Source organism: Acipenser ruthenus, chromosome 34 (genome assembly GCF_902713425.1).
Source record: "Acipenser ruthenus chromosome 34, fAciRut3.2 maternal haplotype, whole genome shotgun sequence".
NCBI lineage: Eukaryota > Metazoa > Chordata > Actinopteri > Acipenseriformes > Acipenseridae > Acipenser > Acipenser ruthenus.
In genome coordinates this window covers 2884136-2900961 of record NC_081222.1, presented here as the reverse complement: position 1 = coordinate 2900961, position 16826 = coordinate 2884136, and the positions used below count along the sequence as shown (strand labels likewise).

The 16826-nt window shown below is 41.3% G+C and overlaps 1 protein-coding gene across 1 annotated transcript; it reads left to right on the top strand.

Annotated features, from left to right (window-relative positions):
* The first annotated feature begins 357 nt into the window (after positions 1 to 357).
* LOC117402007 (peptidyl-prolyl cis-trans isomerase NIMA-interacting 1) lies at positions 358 to 11439 on the top strand. Its single transcript, XM_059006953.1, has 4 exons — positions 358 to 516; positions 3586 to 3783; positions 6420 to 6530; positions 8761 to 11439. Exons 1-4 carry the CDS (start codon positions 444 to 446, stop codon positions 8868 to 8870), a joined length of 492 nt encoding a protein of 163 aa, XP_058862936.1. The 5' UTR covers positions 358 to 443; the 3' UTR covers positions 8871 to 11439.
* The last annotated feature ends 5387 nt before the right edge of the window (positions 11440 to 16826 follow it).

Sequence of the window (16826 nt, the reverse complement as noted above, 5' to 3'; positions counted from 1 at the left end):
ACCCATTTATACAGTTGGGTTTTTACTGGAGCAATCTAGGTAAAGTACCTTGCTCAAGGGTACAGCAGCAGCGTCCCCCACCTGGGATTGAACCCACGACCCTCCGATCAAGAGTCCAGAGCCCTAACCACTACTAACCACTGTGCGATTAAAATTTAGCATACTATTAATGTTTATCCACAATATTCTGGTAATCTAAATAATGCTTAACTATAAATTATTCAGGGCAATAATAAACACTGCGACAATTTATATAGAGGCGTGGTTTGTTTACGATTTTCAGTCTGGTGTGTTTTGCATTCGTTGTATTTTGGTGGGCGTTGAAGTATACTGGATAAATGTGTTGCTGAAGCAGAAAGGGGGTTGGAGAAAGGCACGTCAGTCACTTTGCAAGCGTCGAGTTATAAACACAGTTCCGGCGGTGAATGGGGTTGTCTTTGTAAATGAATGCAGAAAAAATGGCAGATGATGAAAGTTTACCTTCAGGCTGGGAGAAACGCCAGAGCCGGAGTTCAGGTAAAATATTAAAACAAAAAACTGTGATTTGCAGCGGGAATGCCGTGAATACAAATACTCCTCGTTGCAAAAAAAAAAATAAGTCAGTATTTATTTGTAAAATTATCCCGCGTCGCTTCCATTTCAATGCAGGAAAGGCGAGGGCGTGCGGTGCATACATCTCTCGCAGTCTCGTCACACGCATTGAATCACTTTGGAAATGCAAATTTGAATTTGTGCTGTACACGATGCAACGCGTTTACTCCTTCAAGACTTTGCACGTTTTTCTCTGAAACCATGTCAGAATTGATATGGTACGCATTTCTTTTTTTTTTTTTATTGTACGATGTATGCTGTTTTCGTTTTTAGAAATTATAATATGCACCCACCATTTTGGTCTATATTAATAGGTGTGTTTATATGTAATGCATGTTGCTTGAAAACGAGGCTGCTTTTTTAAATTCTTTCTTTTCAAATATTATAAATACGTTCATAAAGGGGCGTGCTGACAGCTTCTGAACTGAATGGGCATAGAAACAAAATCTTGACGCCCACTCCATCGCAATGCAGGCCTTGGCTTTGACACAACCACGCACACATTCAGCTAAGGCACGCTGCCCCAGAAGTTTCTGAAATGCTTTAAAAAGGGAGGTGACGTGTGTTTCTGCAGCTCACCTCAAGGCGATATAAACTAACTGGTAAGCCAACGAGGTCCGGTTCTTTAAGAACGCAGCACGGTGGCGTGTAACTTGGGTAGAATACTTGGCATCTGTTTAATTCATGATGCATTCTTTTCAGCTTTCCCCATACTCGTTTTTTAGTTTTAGCTGTAGAATACTATGTTATCGAAGCAGTATTGCATGCAGTATATACTTGATTTCGTGTGTATTTAGATTTATTTTTTTTTTGCAACAAATGGTGTTAATTGCTGACCGTGAGAAGGAATCCTCTTTTTGATCCTTAGAACAAAGTAACGCACGACTTCCTAAATATATACATGCATGCCTGCAGGGTTGTGGTCAATTCCTGTTTTTCAATTCCTTATTAAAATCCATTTATTATTATTATTTATTTCTTAGCAGACGCCCTTATCCAGGGCGACTTACAATTGTTACAAGATATCACATTATTTTTACATACAATTACCCATTTATACAGTTGGGTTTTTACTGGAGCAATCTAGGTAAAGTACCTTGCTCAAGGGTACAACAGCAGTGTCCCCCACTGGGGATTGAACCCACAACCCTCCGGTCAGGAGTCCAGAGCCCTAACCACTACTCCACACTGCTGCCCCATTTCTGATATATTGATATATATATTTTTTTAAAGTACAAACCTGATGTCGTTTATTTATCTATGGTGTTTTTGTTTGTATGCTATAACAGGTTTTGGTGCAGAATTAAGCTCAGGAGGACAGCAGTGAGGTCTGATTATTTGAAGTCCTGAGATGAGGACATCACCTCATTCTTGTCCGGAAATAGTGACTTTTTACTACCTAAACTTGTACTGACCGCACAGTACAGAAGTGTAGAGAAAAAGTTATCCTTTAAGTGGACCACCTTACCTAGGCCATTTAAACCAGTGGTTTTCAGCCCTGGTCCTGTGTCTGCTGGTTTTCATTCCAACGGAGCTCTCAGTTACTCAACTAGACTCTCTATTATTATTATTATTATTATTATTTATTTCTTAGCAGACGCCCTTATCCAGGGCGACTTACAATTGTTACAAGATATCACATTATTTTTACATACAATTACCCATTTATACAGTTGGGTTTTTACTGGAGCAATCTAGGTAAAGTACCTTGCTCAAGGGTACAACAGCAGTGTCCCACACTGGGGATTGAACCCACAACCCTCTGGTCAGGACAGAGCCCTAACCAGTACTCCACACTGCTGCCCCATTTCTGATATATTGATATTTTGCTTACATTTGAAGCCAATATAATTAACTAAAACTGTGACTTCACAATTTAAATAATGTGTTGCCACTGCGAGAAGCTTATTTTGCTAATACTGCTAATTACAATTTTGATAGCAGTTGGGAAATGACCCCAATTATCTATCTCTATCTATCTATCTATCTATCTATCTATCTATCTATCTATCTATCTATGTAATCCAAAACCGTATACTACTTGATTTGATACTGGTGTAACAGGGCGGTGACACCACGCACTGCAAGCGAGCGCCTTAACCACAATGCAAAAGATCCAGGCTCGTCTGCATTCGTGGTTCTAGAGCTTTTAACCTCATCTCATTTTACTGACGGAACAGCGTCCATAACGGCAGTGCATCACTCAACACTGCCTGTTACACTAGCTAGAATCTGAGTGAACACTACAGATATAGATAGGTTCTCACTAATGAGATCTGACTTCATGCTTTATGCAGTATGCTTCGAGTCCAGGTTTTTAAAATAGAAATCTAGAGAGCAGGGGACGGAGAGGAGAGATGGACGGAGGGACGGATTTAAAAGCGAAAATCCATCTCTGTTACATATTTGAGCAGGAGGATGATGGGAAATGTAGTTCTGAGAGGTCCATGCCGGTACATGGGAAGCCATCTTGAGGCAGTGGAATGCAATTTAAAAGTTTAAAAAAGTGGTCAAAATGTAAAAAAAAAAAAATTAAAACAATACACACACCTTACGTAAACAGTCGTAGCAACACATGGGAACATGTAACACAGTAAAATAAAAAGGTCCTTATGTACCCTTTAAATAACTTTCTTAGGGTCTAGGGCATGATAATAATTCTCTGGAGTATTAATAATAAACTACATGCTCAAAAGAAGACAGAAACGACATTATTAAAATACAGATTTATCAGATGGCACGAAAACAGTGGACAGCGACAGCAGTAGATTTTAATGCCGTGCTCCCTTGCTGCTGTATTGCAACGAGTTTCATTGTTGCAGTATTACAGATTCACAACATTGACTGCAGGAACCACTGCATCAAATGAAATCTAACCAGAGTTTTATTTGCCGCCTTTTTCTCCTCCATCCTCTTCTCCCCTCACTCATCTATCTGTCCCATCCCTCCTCACCCCTCCAATCCTCCCCACCCGTCCTCCATCCCTCCTTTCAGGCCGTGTGTACTACTTCAACCACATCACAAATGCCAGCCAATGGGAGCGTCCGTCCGGGGCGGCGGATGGGAAGGGGGAGCCCGACAAGGTGCGCTGCTCCCACCTGCTGGTCAAACACAGCCAGTCCCGACGCCCGTCGTCCTGGCGAGAGGAGAACATCACGCGTTCCAAAGAGGAGGCCCTGGAACTGATACACGGTGAGTAGAGAGCCTCGGACCGTGGCCCAGCAGCCTTTTCTTTCCAAATACAAATGCTCCGGTTTAAAGAACAGGAACTTCGCTTTAAAGAACACCTGTTTGGCACCGCTAGCGATTCGTTCACAACTGATACAGTACTCTTTTGCAACCTGATAACTCTTCATCCTCAAACTTAAATTCAAATGGTTTATTCAGTCTTAATTCATATTGAATCTAGAGCTGCTGCTGCTGCATTTAACATGTGTAGGGGTGCTGTGTTTAGGTTGACAGTTTATTAACGTTAGTTTGTTACTTTATTGTAGTTTATTAACATACACTTGCCTGTTTGTTTTCTCTTATTCTGTTCGTTTCATATGTTGATGCATGTGTGTCATGACAGGTGGTACATATTGATTTATTTGTTGATTCATATTGTGTCTGGCGGTCAAGTCTGTCTTGGAGAACACTTCGGCTAAGAGAACACTTCGCTTGCTTCCCGAGGGGTGTTCTCTTAGCCGAAGATGACTGTATTTCAAACACATCGGGTATGTGAATCTATTATTTTCAACTATTTTATTTGTGTAGCATAATAATTTAGATAGATACCTACAATTTGTACTTTCAGAAGAATAAGATTAGTTCATGCACAATGTAGAAGAATAAAGGAAAATAAATGGATAAATAGACTCAAAACCACGATGCCTGAAGGTTTAAATAGAAAGGAATAGTAGATTGTTACATCATTAAATATGTAGTAAATGACATCACAAACACATTAAATAGATTTAAATAAAAATAAGTGAGTGTAGTTACCATGGCATCAAAAGCCTGCAAGTACCTCCACTGTTTGTTTTCAATCACGCTTTCCCTTGACAAAGGTGTTAAACACACCGAAACGTTGGCTCTTTTGAGCAAACACATATGTATGATAATGACTGATCGTTGGTGGCAGACGGTTTTTATCCACAGGAGAATGTCCCAGTGAATCATAAGCCCCAGCAGCTCTATGTAAGGACATGCTCCCAAGGGGAATAAAAACCGTATACCACCAACGATCATTCACTGTTCTGTTTATACCGCAAGTATATGTTTAAAATAAACAGCAGTAAAATGTGTGCCTGTTTTTTTTTATATATATATTGAATCAATGAATTCAGGGATTCTTTTCCCTGGCAGATCTTTACTTTCATTGCCAGCATATGCTTCGACGCAGATTCATTTCAAGCTCTGTTTATGACCTCTTTGCAAACCGTCTTTCATTAGACCCTTGAGCTCAGTCAGTCAGTTTACATCCTGTGTTGTTTCCTACCTTTAGCGGTTTTAATGAAAGGGCTGCAGGCTGCTCAGATAAGTCAGACGCAGTCAGATCAGAAACTGGCATTGCTGGCAGTATTAATGAAAGGGCTACAAATCAAAACGATAGAACTTTGAAATGATTTCAGACAATTTTGAAGTTGTTATAAAGCACGTGTAGGTGGCAGTATTATTTGAACTACCGACATGCAGCTCCGTCCTCAATTTCAGCAGCACACCACTGGACTGGAATATAATCAAAGACACATTCAGAACTAGTGCATGTTATCCCACTCATCTGAGATAACAAAAATCTCTCTCTCTCTCTCTCTCTCTCTCTCTCTCTCTCTCTCTCTCTCTCTCTCTCTCTCTCTCTCTCTCTCTCTCTCTCTCTCTCTCTCTCTCTCTCTCTCTCTCTCTCTCTCTCTCTCTCTCTCTCTCTCTCTCTCTCTCTCTCTCTCTCTCTCTCTCTCTCTCTCTCTCTCTCTCTCTCTCTCTCTCTCTATATATATATATATATATATATATATATATATATATATATATATATATATATATATATATATAGCGTCATCTATATATATATATATATATATATATATATAGATGAGGTAGGTAGTGGACAAAAAAATGGAAACACCAATGTAAAGTGTATCCCGCTCTGTGGAGTTCTCGGCGGACTGTTTTTGATTAAACTGGCTGCTCACGCCCCAGGTTGAAATTTTCAGTCGATTGATCTGCAGTTGCTCGTCCGTTTTGCCTTGCACTTTGAATTAATGCAAGGATATCACAATCCTAGAGTATGCGCTTCTGCCCGCTGTTGCCCTTTGCTGATGATGTCTTTCCCTCGGAGTTCCATGCCGACATCACCTTAGACACTGTTGCTCGTGAAACATCAGCAAGTTGAGCTGTCTTGGTCACTGAAGCTCCTGCCAAACGTGCCCCAACAATCACCCCTCTTTCAAAGTCACTGAGGTCTCCTCTTGCAGCCATGCTAGCCATAATTATAGGCAACCAGGCCTGTCCAGCATTTTTATACATGACCCTAAGCATGCCAGGATGTTATTTGCTTAATTAATGCATGAGCCACACCTGTGTGGAAGCCCTTGCTTTCAATATACTTGGTGTCCCTCATTTACCCAGGTGTTTCCATTTTTTTTGTCCACTACCTCTATCTATCTATCTATCTATCTCTCTATAATAAATGTAATTTATCTCCTTTACTTTTAACCTGTGGAATTGTAAGGAGACAGTTACATCTCCAAAATATAAATTTCAGTTCCTTCCAAGAAATTGGTTTTAAAAAAGGAACTGGAAATTGAATTGTGTGTTTAAAGCGAGGTTGTGTCTGTTCCTCTTTGCAGAGTACATCGAGAAGATCAAGTCTGGAGACGAGGAGTTTGAGACGCTGGCCTCTCAGTTCAGTGACTGCAGCTCCGCTCGCAATGGTGGCGATCTGGGGTCCTTTGGCAGAGGTACGAGAAAACGAACTGTGCTTCATCGAGTCTCCCACCAGTATGAAGCCGTTTCACATTTTCAGATCAAGCCAACAAGGTGTTCAGGAGTTACAAGCCTCACCAGCTTTCATATGTGTACCATGTGAAGATAGCCAGGCTCAGTTTACCATGGAAAGATAGACGTGATCCCTTCTGGAAGCAACATCATGGTTTTTATTATATCTTTTTTTATTTATTCTTTTACAAAAGACACTGAATATACATGTACAGTTCTGGCCAAAACTTTTGCATCACCTAGAATTTTAGGATTGAGTATTATTATTATTATTATTATTATTATTATTATTATTATTATTATTATTATTATTATTATTATTATTTTAAATGATGTGAACCTTATTTAGATATTTTATTTAACATCATATAATGAAAGAAACTACAAAATGTTATCGCTGCCGGAAGCCATAACAGTAGTACAGTATTTCATGTTAGATTTCGAAATGCCACATTTTTCAATTTGTCAGTTTTGTTGTTAAGTATATGGAAAACTAGAAATCGGTATATAATTCAACATGTTAACATAACATTATTCAGCAGGTTTCATTCGACTTTATGAAGCAGAATTTGTTAGGGTGATGCAAAACCTTTGGCAATAGCTGTAGGTAGTACTGTTCGGAGTAAGTATTTCCTTATTGAAGATGAATAACGCCATAGACCCATGATTTAAAATACAATGTAGTGGACTCATTTTTAACGAAGATCTAGCAATAACTGTCTTGCTCTCTGAACACCATTTCATTCTGCAACTCTGTTATGCTGCAGAGTGACTTTGCTGTTATAACTACATGAGGTTCTGGGTCTCCAGTAAAATGTGACCCACTGGGGGGCTCCCGAGTGGCGCATCCAGTAAAGGCGCTCCACGTGAGTGCAGGATGCCCTCTATAGCCTGCAAGTCGCGAGTTCGAATCCAGGCTATTCCTTTGCCGATCGAGGACGGGAGCTCCCAAGGGGCGGCGCACAATTGGCCGAGCGTCGCCCGGGGGGAGGGAGGGTTAGGTCGGTCAGGGTGTCCTCGGCTCACCGCACACCAGCGACCCCTGTAGTCTGGCCGGGCGCCTGCGGGCTTGCCTGTAGCTGCCCGAGAGCTGCGTTGTCCTCCGACGCTGTAGCTTTTGGGTGGCTGCATGGTGAGTCTGCAGTGTGAAAAAAAGCGGTCGGCTTGACGGCACACGCTTCGGAGGACAGCGTGTGTTCATCTTCGCCCTCCCGAGTCAGCGCAGGGGTGGTAGCGGTGAGCCGACCGTAATAATAAATAATTGGCCATTCCAAATTGGGAGAAAATAATAAAAATAATTGGCAACGACTAAATTTTAAAAAAAAAAAAGTGACCCACTACTCTCAGACCACAGACGGTTACGCACTCGCTTTCTCCAATAGTGTCCACCTTTCGCATCCTATTGATTTGCATGAGCTGCAGAGATGGAAATAAGACTCACACTGCATAGCAGTTCAATCCATTCCTGGTTTTACTAGGAGTTAAATAATAAGACACACTTGAGCTTGTTACCTATACACTGTGGCTAACCAAGCTGGTATTTGTCTTGATTTTCCATCCCAGGAGCTGCTCAGCTGTAATCTAGGAACCAACGCTTAAGGGCCACAAGGTGGTGCTAGAGCGCTTTTTAAAAAACTGTACAATTTCACATTTCAAGTTAAGCCTATTGAATAACATTAGCCACGCCCACCTCAAAACCATGAAGTCAAAAGCATGAAGCAGTCAAGGCCACAGCACCAAAACATCCTCGGTAACTAATGTAAATGTCCCAGCTCGGATTATATATATAATTTTTTTTGGTGAATAATGTTATTGTTTTTGAAAAGGAATGTTTATACAGAAAGTAAATCCATTATATTATACACAAATCATTGCTATGACATTTCACATGCTTTTCCATACCTTGCTGTTCTTTGCAATGCTTCACCGTGCTGTTACTGATTTATTACACTTTGCTATGCTTTTTCTACAGGAAACATTTATAAGGAATGAGTCAAAACCTCATTCCTGTTCATTTTAAATTAAAACCATACGTATCCAGCCCTAGGAGTTCATCATGTATTTGTATGGCTGTATCGTTAATCTAGGCGGTTCACAGAGTTAAGCTGCAGGAGCCCTGCATCAGTCCTGCTGTTCTGATGCAGGGTTTCTCATACTGTGTGTCTGATTCTGTGATTCTGTCCCACTCTGCAGGGCAGATGCAGAAGCCGTTTGAAGACGCCTCGTTCGCGCTGAAAGTGGGGGACATGAGCGGACCCGTGTTCACGGATTCCGGGGTGCACATCATCCTACGCACCGGATGAAACCACCACCTCCCCCTTTACTCCCCGTTCCCTGATTCCCCATCCCTCGTCGAACTGAGTACATCGGGTTTCCCTAAAGAAATTAAATTTAAAAAAAAAAATACATAAATAAAAAATAGAACACCAATTGAGTAGGGGAGAAAATACCCGATCCCAGCCCTTTACAGCAGTGGCTCTCAAACCCAGCCCTGGGGACCAGAGTGCCTTCTGGTTGTCATTCCAACTGAGCTCTCAATTACTTAACTAGACCCTTAATTAAACTAATAATGTGCTTAATTAGACCTTTTTTTAATTGTTCCAAGCACCTAAAAAGTTGCAGATTTCAAGTTACATAAACGATTTTAGAGTTAACTTGATATTTCCAACTGTTTAAGAGCTGCAAACAATTAAAAATGCCTAGTATTATTATTAGCATTATTTATTTAGCAGACACCTTTATCCAAGGCAACTTACAGAGACTAGGGTGTGTGAACTATGCATCAGCTGCAGTGTCACTTACAATTACATCTCATCCGAAAGACAGAGCACAAGGAGGTTAAGTGACTTGCTCAGGGTCACACAATGAGTCAGGTGGGATTTGAACCGGGGACCTCCTGGTTACAAGCCCTTTTCTTTAACCACTGGCCCACGCAGCCTCAATTAAGCCTCAATTAAGGGTTTAGTTAAGTAATTGAGAGCTCTGTTGCAACGCTAACTGGAAGATACTGGGTCCCGAGGACCGGGGTTGAGATCCACTGGTTTACAGGATTCCTAAACTTGTTCACGAACACACACACATCCCTCACCACTGTATTTATCATGTAAATGCATGGGCAACCAACTTAGAAAAGTGGAAAGAATAATTGAATACGTTTCTGAAGTGATACAAGCTGTCTCGGAAATGTTTGGCACGTTTAAGAGAAACGGTTCTGCCTTACAGTTATCTCTTTATAATACAGTAAATATTTTGCATTGTGTTCAAGATCTATTGCTGCAGCCTGACCACCCCCGTCCAGTTCTTTATAAAACATAATAACGTGTTGCTGTGTTACTGTTCTCTTACTGGTTTTATGATGACAGCTGGGCAGAAGCGGGCCGGTTCGGTTCTGTTGGGTCGGTCGTGGTGTAACGTGGGTTCGCCAAGCGCTCCGTGAGGTTGTCCGATAAGACCATTAAAGAAGTTTTTAATCGCAGGTGGTTTTGGAGTTTTCCTTTTTAATAAAAAAAAAACAAAAATGATGTATTATATATATGAACCTTCTTTCCTGTGTATGTGGGTGGGTCATGTGAGTAGTCCAAATCAAATTAGAAACTTATCATTTATGGTTGCTAAGGAATAAAACATAAATGTAATGATGCTGGTACTATATGAGGTACCCTGGTGCGAGAATCTAGCGCCAAATCTGCACCCCTGGGGGCATATTACAGAATAACTTACCAAATTGCTTTCCTATCTTATCTTTCGTTGCTAGGATAGGATTTTTCCTAACTTGGTATTACAGAAGCACTTTCTAAGTCACAGGTAGCTATAATTTCCTGAGTGCTCTATCCTATCTTAACTTGAATTAGGGAATCCTATCTCACATTAAATCATATCTGTTTTCAACTGATCAAGTCTGAATTAAGGGGACAACGGTCACAGCTCGCGCTACATCTAGTTTTACATCGTCACCAAAGAGAAAAATAATATATTTTGTGATTGGTTCCTCTTCACTTGGGTACTGAAACTACCACAACAAACATTAATAATAAAATAAGAATACTTTTTCTACTTTTTTTGTCTTTGGAAATTAAAGCTGTTTACTGTCAAGTGTCTAATTGAATCTATTCAGGGCTTCTGCTATACAGACTACTGATGATATCGTTTATAAACTGTCAAAAAGCAGAAACATGGTGGAGCGCAGGATGCGCACTATAGCCTGGAGATCGCAGGTTCGAATCCAGGCTATGTCATTACCGACCGTGACCGGGAGTTCCTAGGGGGCAGCGCACAATTGGCCGAGCGCCGCCCGGGTAGGGAGGGATTGGGTCTGCAGGGCAATCCACGGTTCACCATGAACCAGCGACTCCTGTGGCCGATAGGGCGCCTGCGGTTCTGCAGTGGAGCCATTCAGATCTGTGTTGACCTCCAGCACTATAGGTCTGGGGGCAGGGGGGGTGCACAAAATACATTTCCAGGGAGTTTGTCATGACGTCGTTTTAGCTGTGCTTTCCCAGGTGAGAACATGTACCGATAGCAAAGTGGATGAAGCTTCAATCACATCTTAGGGTGTATAATAAAAATAAAATTAATAAATAAATACATAGCTACACAAATAAATGAATACATTTTAAGCAGATATTGCTTGCTTCTCAATTATCAAGCGCACTGTAGCCTAAAGCTAGTTAGCATGTGTTTGTAAACCTATGTTGTATTTCAAAGTGTCTGATCATGTGTTTTGGCAGGCAATATTTTTTTAATTAGGCTACCTTGCATGTACAAATATGTCCAGTACTTACAGCGCTTGGATCTGTAATTTACAGAATTATACTTGTTACATGTATTCTTTGTCTCATTTTACTCAAAATAAATGCAGAATTACCATTACAAGCTATGGATTTTCTTTTTTTTCAAATCTAAGATAGAACAAGTGCCACCTTGCCCTAAATGTTAAGGAAAAAAAAGAACGAGTTAGCAACTTTCTGTAACACACTCTTTCCTATACTAAACTTGAGATCGGAAAATGAGTTAGGAATTCTTCTTCTGTAATCCGAATTCCCCTAAACTGACACTTCGGACGTCCTAACGCTAAGATAAGATAGGATTGGCAGTTAGGGTGTTTCTGTAATACGCCCCCCTATTGCTGCTGTATATTTCAATCATGATGTAGCTCCAATAGGGAAATTAACCTGAATTTGGTTCTGACTGGAATGCCAGCTTGCAGCCCTGTTGTCTTTAATTGGCCCCAATGCTCTATGCTGTACTGTACTAAACTATGGGCAAATTCGTATTCCAGGCACTATTGAATTTAGCTGGACGCCAGTATGGGTGAAAAATGATTAGTGTTGGAGCAGAACCACTTAGAACAGGCATCCCTCACCTGCAGCAGACCCTGAAATATCTCCACAATAATACGACGGCATCAATCTGCAACTGGACAGGCAAAACAGCACAGCAGCAAAACACAATCTGTATCTCCTCACAGTTATTAATCTTTCGCAATTATTACATATTCTTCAGTGAGACCATACATATACGCATATTCTACTGTTTGTAATTACAATAGGAATTGTGCACAAATAATATATATATATATATATATATATATATATATATATATATATATATATATATATATATATATATATTTCTCAATATTTACAGATATTCCCTTATAGAAGTTTACCACTGTATTTCTGTATGGTATTTTTGCTCTTTTCCCATGGTTATACAATGCGTCTACCATACTTGACCTTGGTTTGCCATGTTAATTTATATGCTTTACCATACCTCACTATTCTTTACAGTGCCTACCTATGCTTTCCCATGCAGTCCCTGTGCTTTATTACACTTTGCTGTGCTTTTCCTACAGTAAACTTTTATAAGAGCTGGTGGAGTTTGTATAAGTACTGATATTTTTGGTCTCTAAAATGCCAAGCAGGGAATGAATGAGAGCAAATAAAATGCAAAGCCACATCTAAACAGTATGGAAAGCTATTTACTCTCAGCCTCAGCAAGTGCATCACTTATCTTCATTGTAACACACAGAGTCTGCAGTCTCTTCAGGGCCAGTGCTTTGAAATTCAATGCCCTCATCTCTCATGCCTGTCTATCTGTGCAGACCCTGAGCAGCTGCGTCTGTGGAGTTTATAGGCAGGTCACTGATCCCGTGTTAGAGGGCTGACCTGCTCAGTGCAGTAATGTACCCAGCCATTTCTCTGAGGCACTGGGACACTCCGTCACGCTGCTCGATAACAGCACTAATGCAGCTACTTCAATACACCCAGCGGGATCGCACGGCTGTGTGTTATTGCAGTTTGATTCCCCGTAGGCTTGTACGCGGGTCCTTTTCCGCGGATGTAGAGAGTTTCCAACACTACAGTGGGAAACCACTGTGAACAGCCCACCTCTCTATGGAGGGGCCACTTTCTATGCAGTGGTGTTTTAATAACAATATAATTCACATTGCTGTAGTGCCTTTCATTACAAGGATCCCATAGCGCATTACACACCAAATAAACCCCAAAAAACTAAGGTGCAGTATGGAGTCCATTTCAACTACTCCCCAAGAAAGCAAGGCTCGAAATAAGACTCCCGTTGCACAGCAGTTTGATCCATTCCTGGTTTTACTATGAGTTTCTAATACAGGGGTCTCCAACCCTGGTCCTGGAGAGCTACTGGGGCTGCTGGTTTTCATTTCAACCAATCTCTCAGTTACTTAATTGAACCAATTATTAGCTTAATTAGTCAAGATTAACAGGTATTGCAGATCTTTAGCCACTGATGATGTAAAGACACCTAGAAAACCTGCAGGATCGGGGCTCTCCAGGACCAGGGTTTGAGACCCCTGGTCTAATAAGACACTGTTACCTATACACTGGCTAATCAAGCTTGTAGTAAAACCTGGAATGGGTGAAACTGCTGTGCAGTAGGAGTCTTATTTCCGTCCCTGTGAATGAACTGTTAAAATGTTATAGGCTGGGGGAGTAATATACATTGCTAATATTAAGTATTAACCAACAAAAAAGCACCCCCAAAACAAAAAGCGAAACAGGTGATTATTCTACTATTGTATTAATACAGGAGACCTCGGCTTATTCCGTGTTCATGCATCCCCTGGTTCATGGGCCTGTCGACTGTATTATGTTGTAATGGTGGTACAGCACGCACTGATTCTGAGGCTGCCTCAGCATATCACAGCTTCACAACTCTGCTTTTAGGCAGTACTTTTCAGATTGTATTAAAAAAAAGAACAGAGTGTAAACTGGTCAGCGATTTTCAAGTCAGCTGTTTGGGCGTGTCTCTTCCCTGGCTGTAGTGTTAAAATCAACGCTGTTTTTTTCCCTTGGCTAATCAGTTGTTCTAGTGACTGACCTGCTTGGATTGTGTTTTGCTGTTTGCACTCAGAAAGAAGAAACTAGCGGTTTTGGTAAGTACAATTGAATGCTTGTTGCTGATGTAACTACATTAGCTGGTTGAAGGAGTTAATTTTCTAAAGTGTTCAGAGCTGTGGTTGATTGAAGTGAATTTAGATAGTGTGTAAACTGGACCAGCTCTAGACCTGCAGGACAGTATAAATTGACAAACAGTGTCTTAGAATGCCAGCCGTCGAAGGGACTAGGGTGTGTGAACTATGCATCAGCTGCAGAGTCACTTACAATTACGTCTCACCCGAAAGACGGAGCACAAGGAGGTTAAGTGACTTGCTCAGGGTCACACAATGAGTCAGTGGCTGAGGTGGGATTTGAACCGGGGACCTCCTGGTTACAAGCCCATTTCTTTAACCACTGGACCATACAGCCTCCTCAGTCTGAGCTGTGGCAGTCTAAGGGCCACACATCCAAGGGCAGTCTGAGCTGTGGCAGTCCGAGCGAGGACGGGTAGAGCAAGGACTTTTTCCAAATCTCTCCCAGTGGCTATTAGAGGCCTCATTCCAACTCTTAACATTAGCTGTATTTAAGTAACGTTATAAAGGTGGGGTTGTTTTAATGAGGTGATCTACTGTTTGTGATTAGTACCAGGTGCGTGTGGTTAAATTGAATAGAGGTTGATTTGCAATTTGACTGGTTTCCACACCGCGTTTTGTAGTTGTGTGCCCTCATTGAAGTGCATTGAAACTATTGTATTGCTTAAGTATTGTCTTTAGCGCAGTTTAGTATAATAGACAGCTAGCCTATTTGTGCGCCAGCCAATCGTACAGCCTCTCTACCAAAGAGCCGGGAGTCTAGCTGTGGGAGTCCTGTGAGGAGATGCTGTTGGAGAAAATCCGAACGTAGCAGCGCTCTGGAAGACGCCAACTACTAGACAGGTCTGTACCCTCCCCCGACCGCTCCTGCTCCCACTACTACTGTACCTATCTGTGTCACCTGTCCTGCTGTGACTGTCTCTCACATCCTTGTTATTCTGTCCTCTCACTCCTGTCCTCTGTCCTCTCTCCGCCGCTGCTCCCCTAACCCCTCTAACCTCCCACTCTCTCCCCCCTAGCACTCTCTCTGGTGCCCTCTGGAACTGTCACTCTTCTGCTAACAAAGCTGATTTCATCTCTGCCTTTACCTCCCACCTCTCTCTCGATTTCCTTGCTCTCACTGAAACCTGGCTCTCTCCTGATAACACTGTAACTCCTGCTGCCCTGTCCTCTCTCTACGTCCTGTCCCATACTCCCCGTCTCACTGGACGGGGAGGTGGGACTGGTCTTCTCCTCTCTCCTTCCTTACTCTTTTCTGTCCCCTCTGACCTCTCCTCACTGTCTGTTAACACCTTTGAATTTGTACTTAATTGTACTGTACCGCCCCCCCGGGACCTCTCACTCACTTTCACGATGAACTCGACTATATCCTTCTCTACCCTCGCCCCACAGTGGTGGAATGACCTTCCTACGGATGTCAGGACTGCCCAGTCCCTGACCACCTTCCGGTGCCTCCTCAAGACACACCTCTTCAGACAACACCTGTAAAACTCAACTCTCTCCTTCTGGACAATATAATATCAAATCATACTGTGTTTTGTATTTGCTCTTATTAGGACTGAAGTCATTGTATTTTGTATCTTGCTCTTAATTGTACTGTAATTCTTGATATGTATTTTTTGTATACAGCTGTAAGTCGCCCTGGGTAAGGGTGTCGCTAAGAAATAAATAATAATAATAATAATAATAATAATAATAATAATAATAATAATAATAATAATAATAATAATAATAACATTCGGCCAAGCTGTACACTCTCAGTGACAGTATAAGTGTACCTGCTAACAGGTTACAATAGGGACATGACTGTACAATAATTGTCACTGGCTATTGCAAGTGCCGTTCCCCCTTAGCATGTAACACACACTATAAATCACCAGCTTCTCAATTAAAAACAACCGACTCCAGGTTTTGAGTTTAATGTCCCCGGTTGAGCACAGCAATTAAATACTGGCCCTGAATCTTCTTGCTGCGGGTGGAAATAAATGGTCATTGCCTGTGGGTTTAATGGAAACACTGCTTGGCACCAGACAGTGGTAACAGCTTTGACAAGCCAATAAAGCTGTGGTTCAAACCCCCTGATGTTTCTCTGTCCTCACTTCTTGACCCTGGCACAGACAGTTACAACTCTTCAAAAAGACATGGAGAGACTCCAGTTGTCTTGCCTCTTCTCTGTTGTTATGCTGAACAGGACAGTTCTGTTGCCATGCTAAATCCGCAAGGATTCCTTGGCACTGTTTAAGTGCAGCAGGAGTTACTGTATAAAAGAATGCATGAAGGTCAAACTGATTATTGGGGAAGCCTGGGTCCATATCAATATTTAATATCCCAGGGTTTTTTTTATGCCCATGTAATTAGCCAAGACAGGCTTATAATGGTATCCATTAACGAACTCCATCTCAGAACCAGAGGGTGCACTTCACCATCCTCTCCACTAGAGGGTGCTGCTTTGCTAAAGTTACACCGTGGGTACAGTTCTGTAATAAATGGCTGGTACTTTTAAGCACATTAGTAAATTCATTACGGTAGAAGGCATGACATGGTGATGTGTATCTAAACATGCGCTTGATCGTGTTTAAATACATTGTACGTGTGTATTAACTGTATTTTTGTGTGCAATATTTTGACATGTAAAATGAAAATATACAGACAATAGTTCATTACAGATCAAACAGCTTCCAAAGTAAATACTGAATGTAAGGCCGCCAGTATGTAAATAAATAAATAAATACATAAATAAAATTCTCACTTTATGGAAAGACACTTCACTCAGAATCCACCAACTAAGTAAAAAAAAAATGAATGTATTACA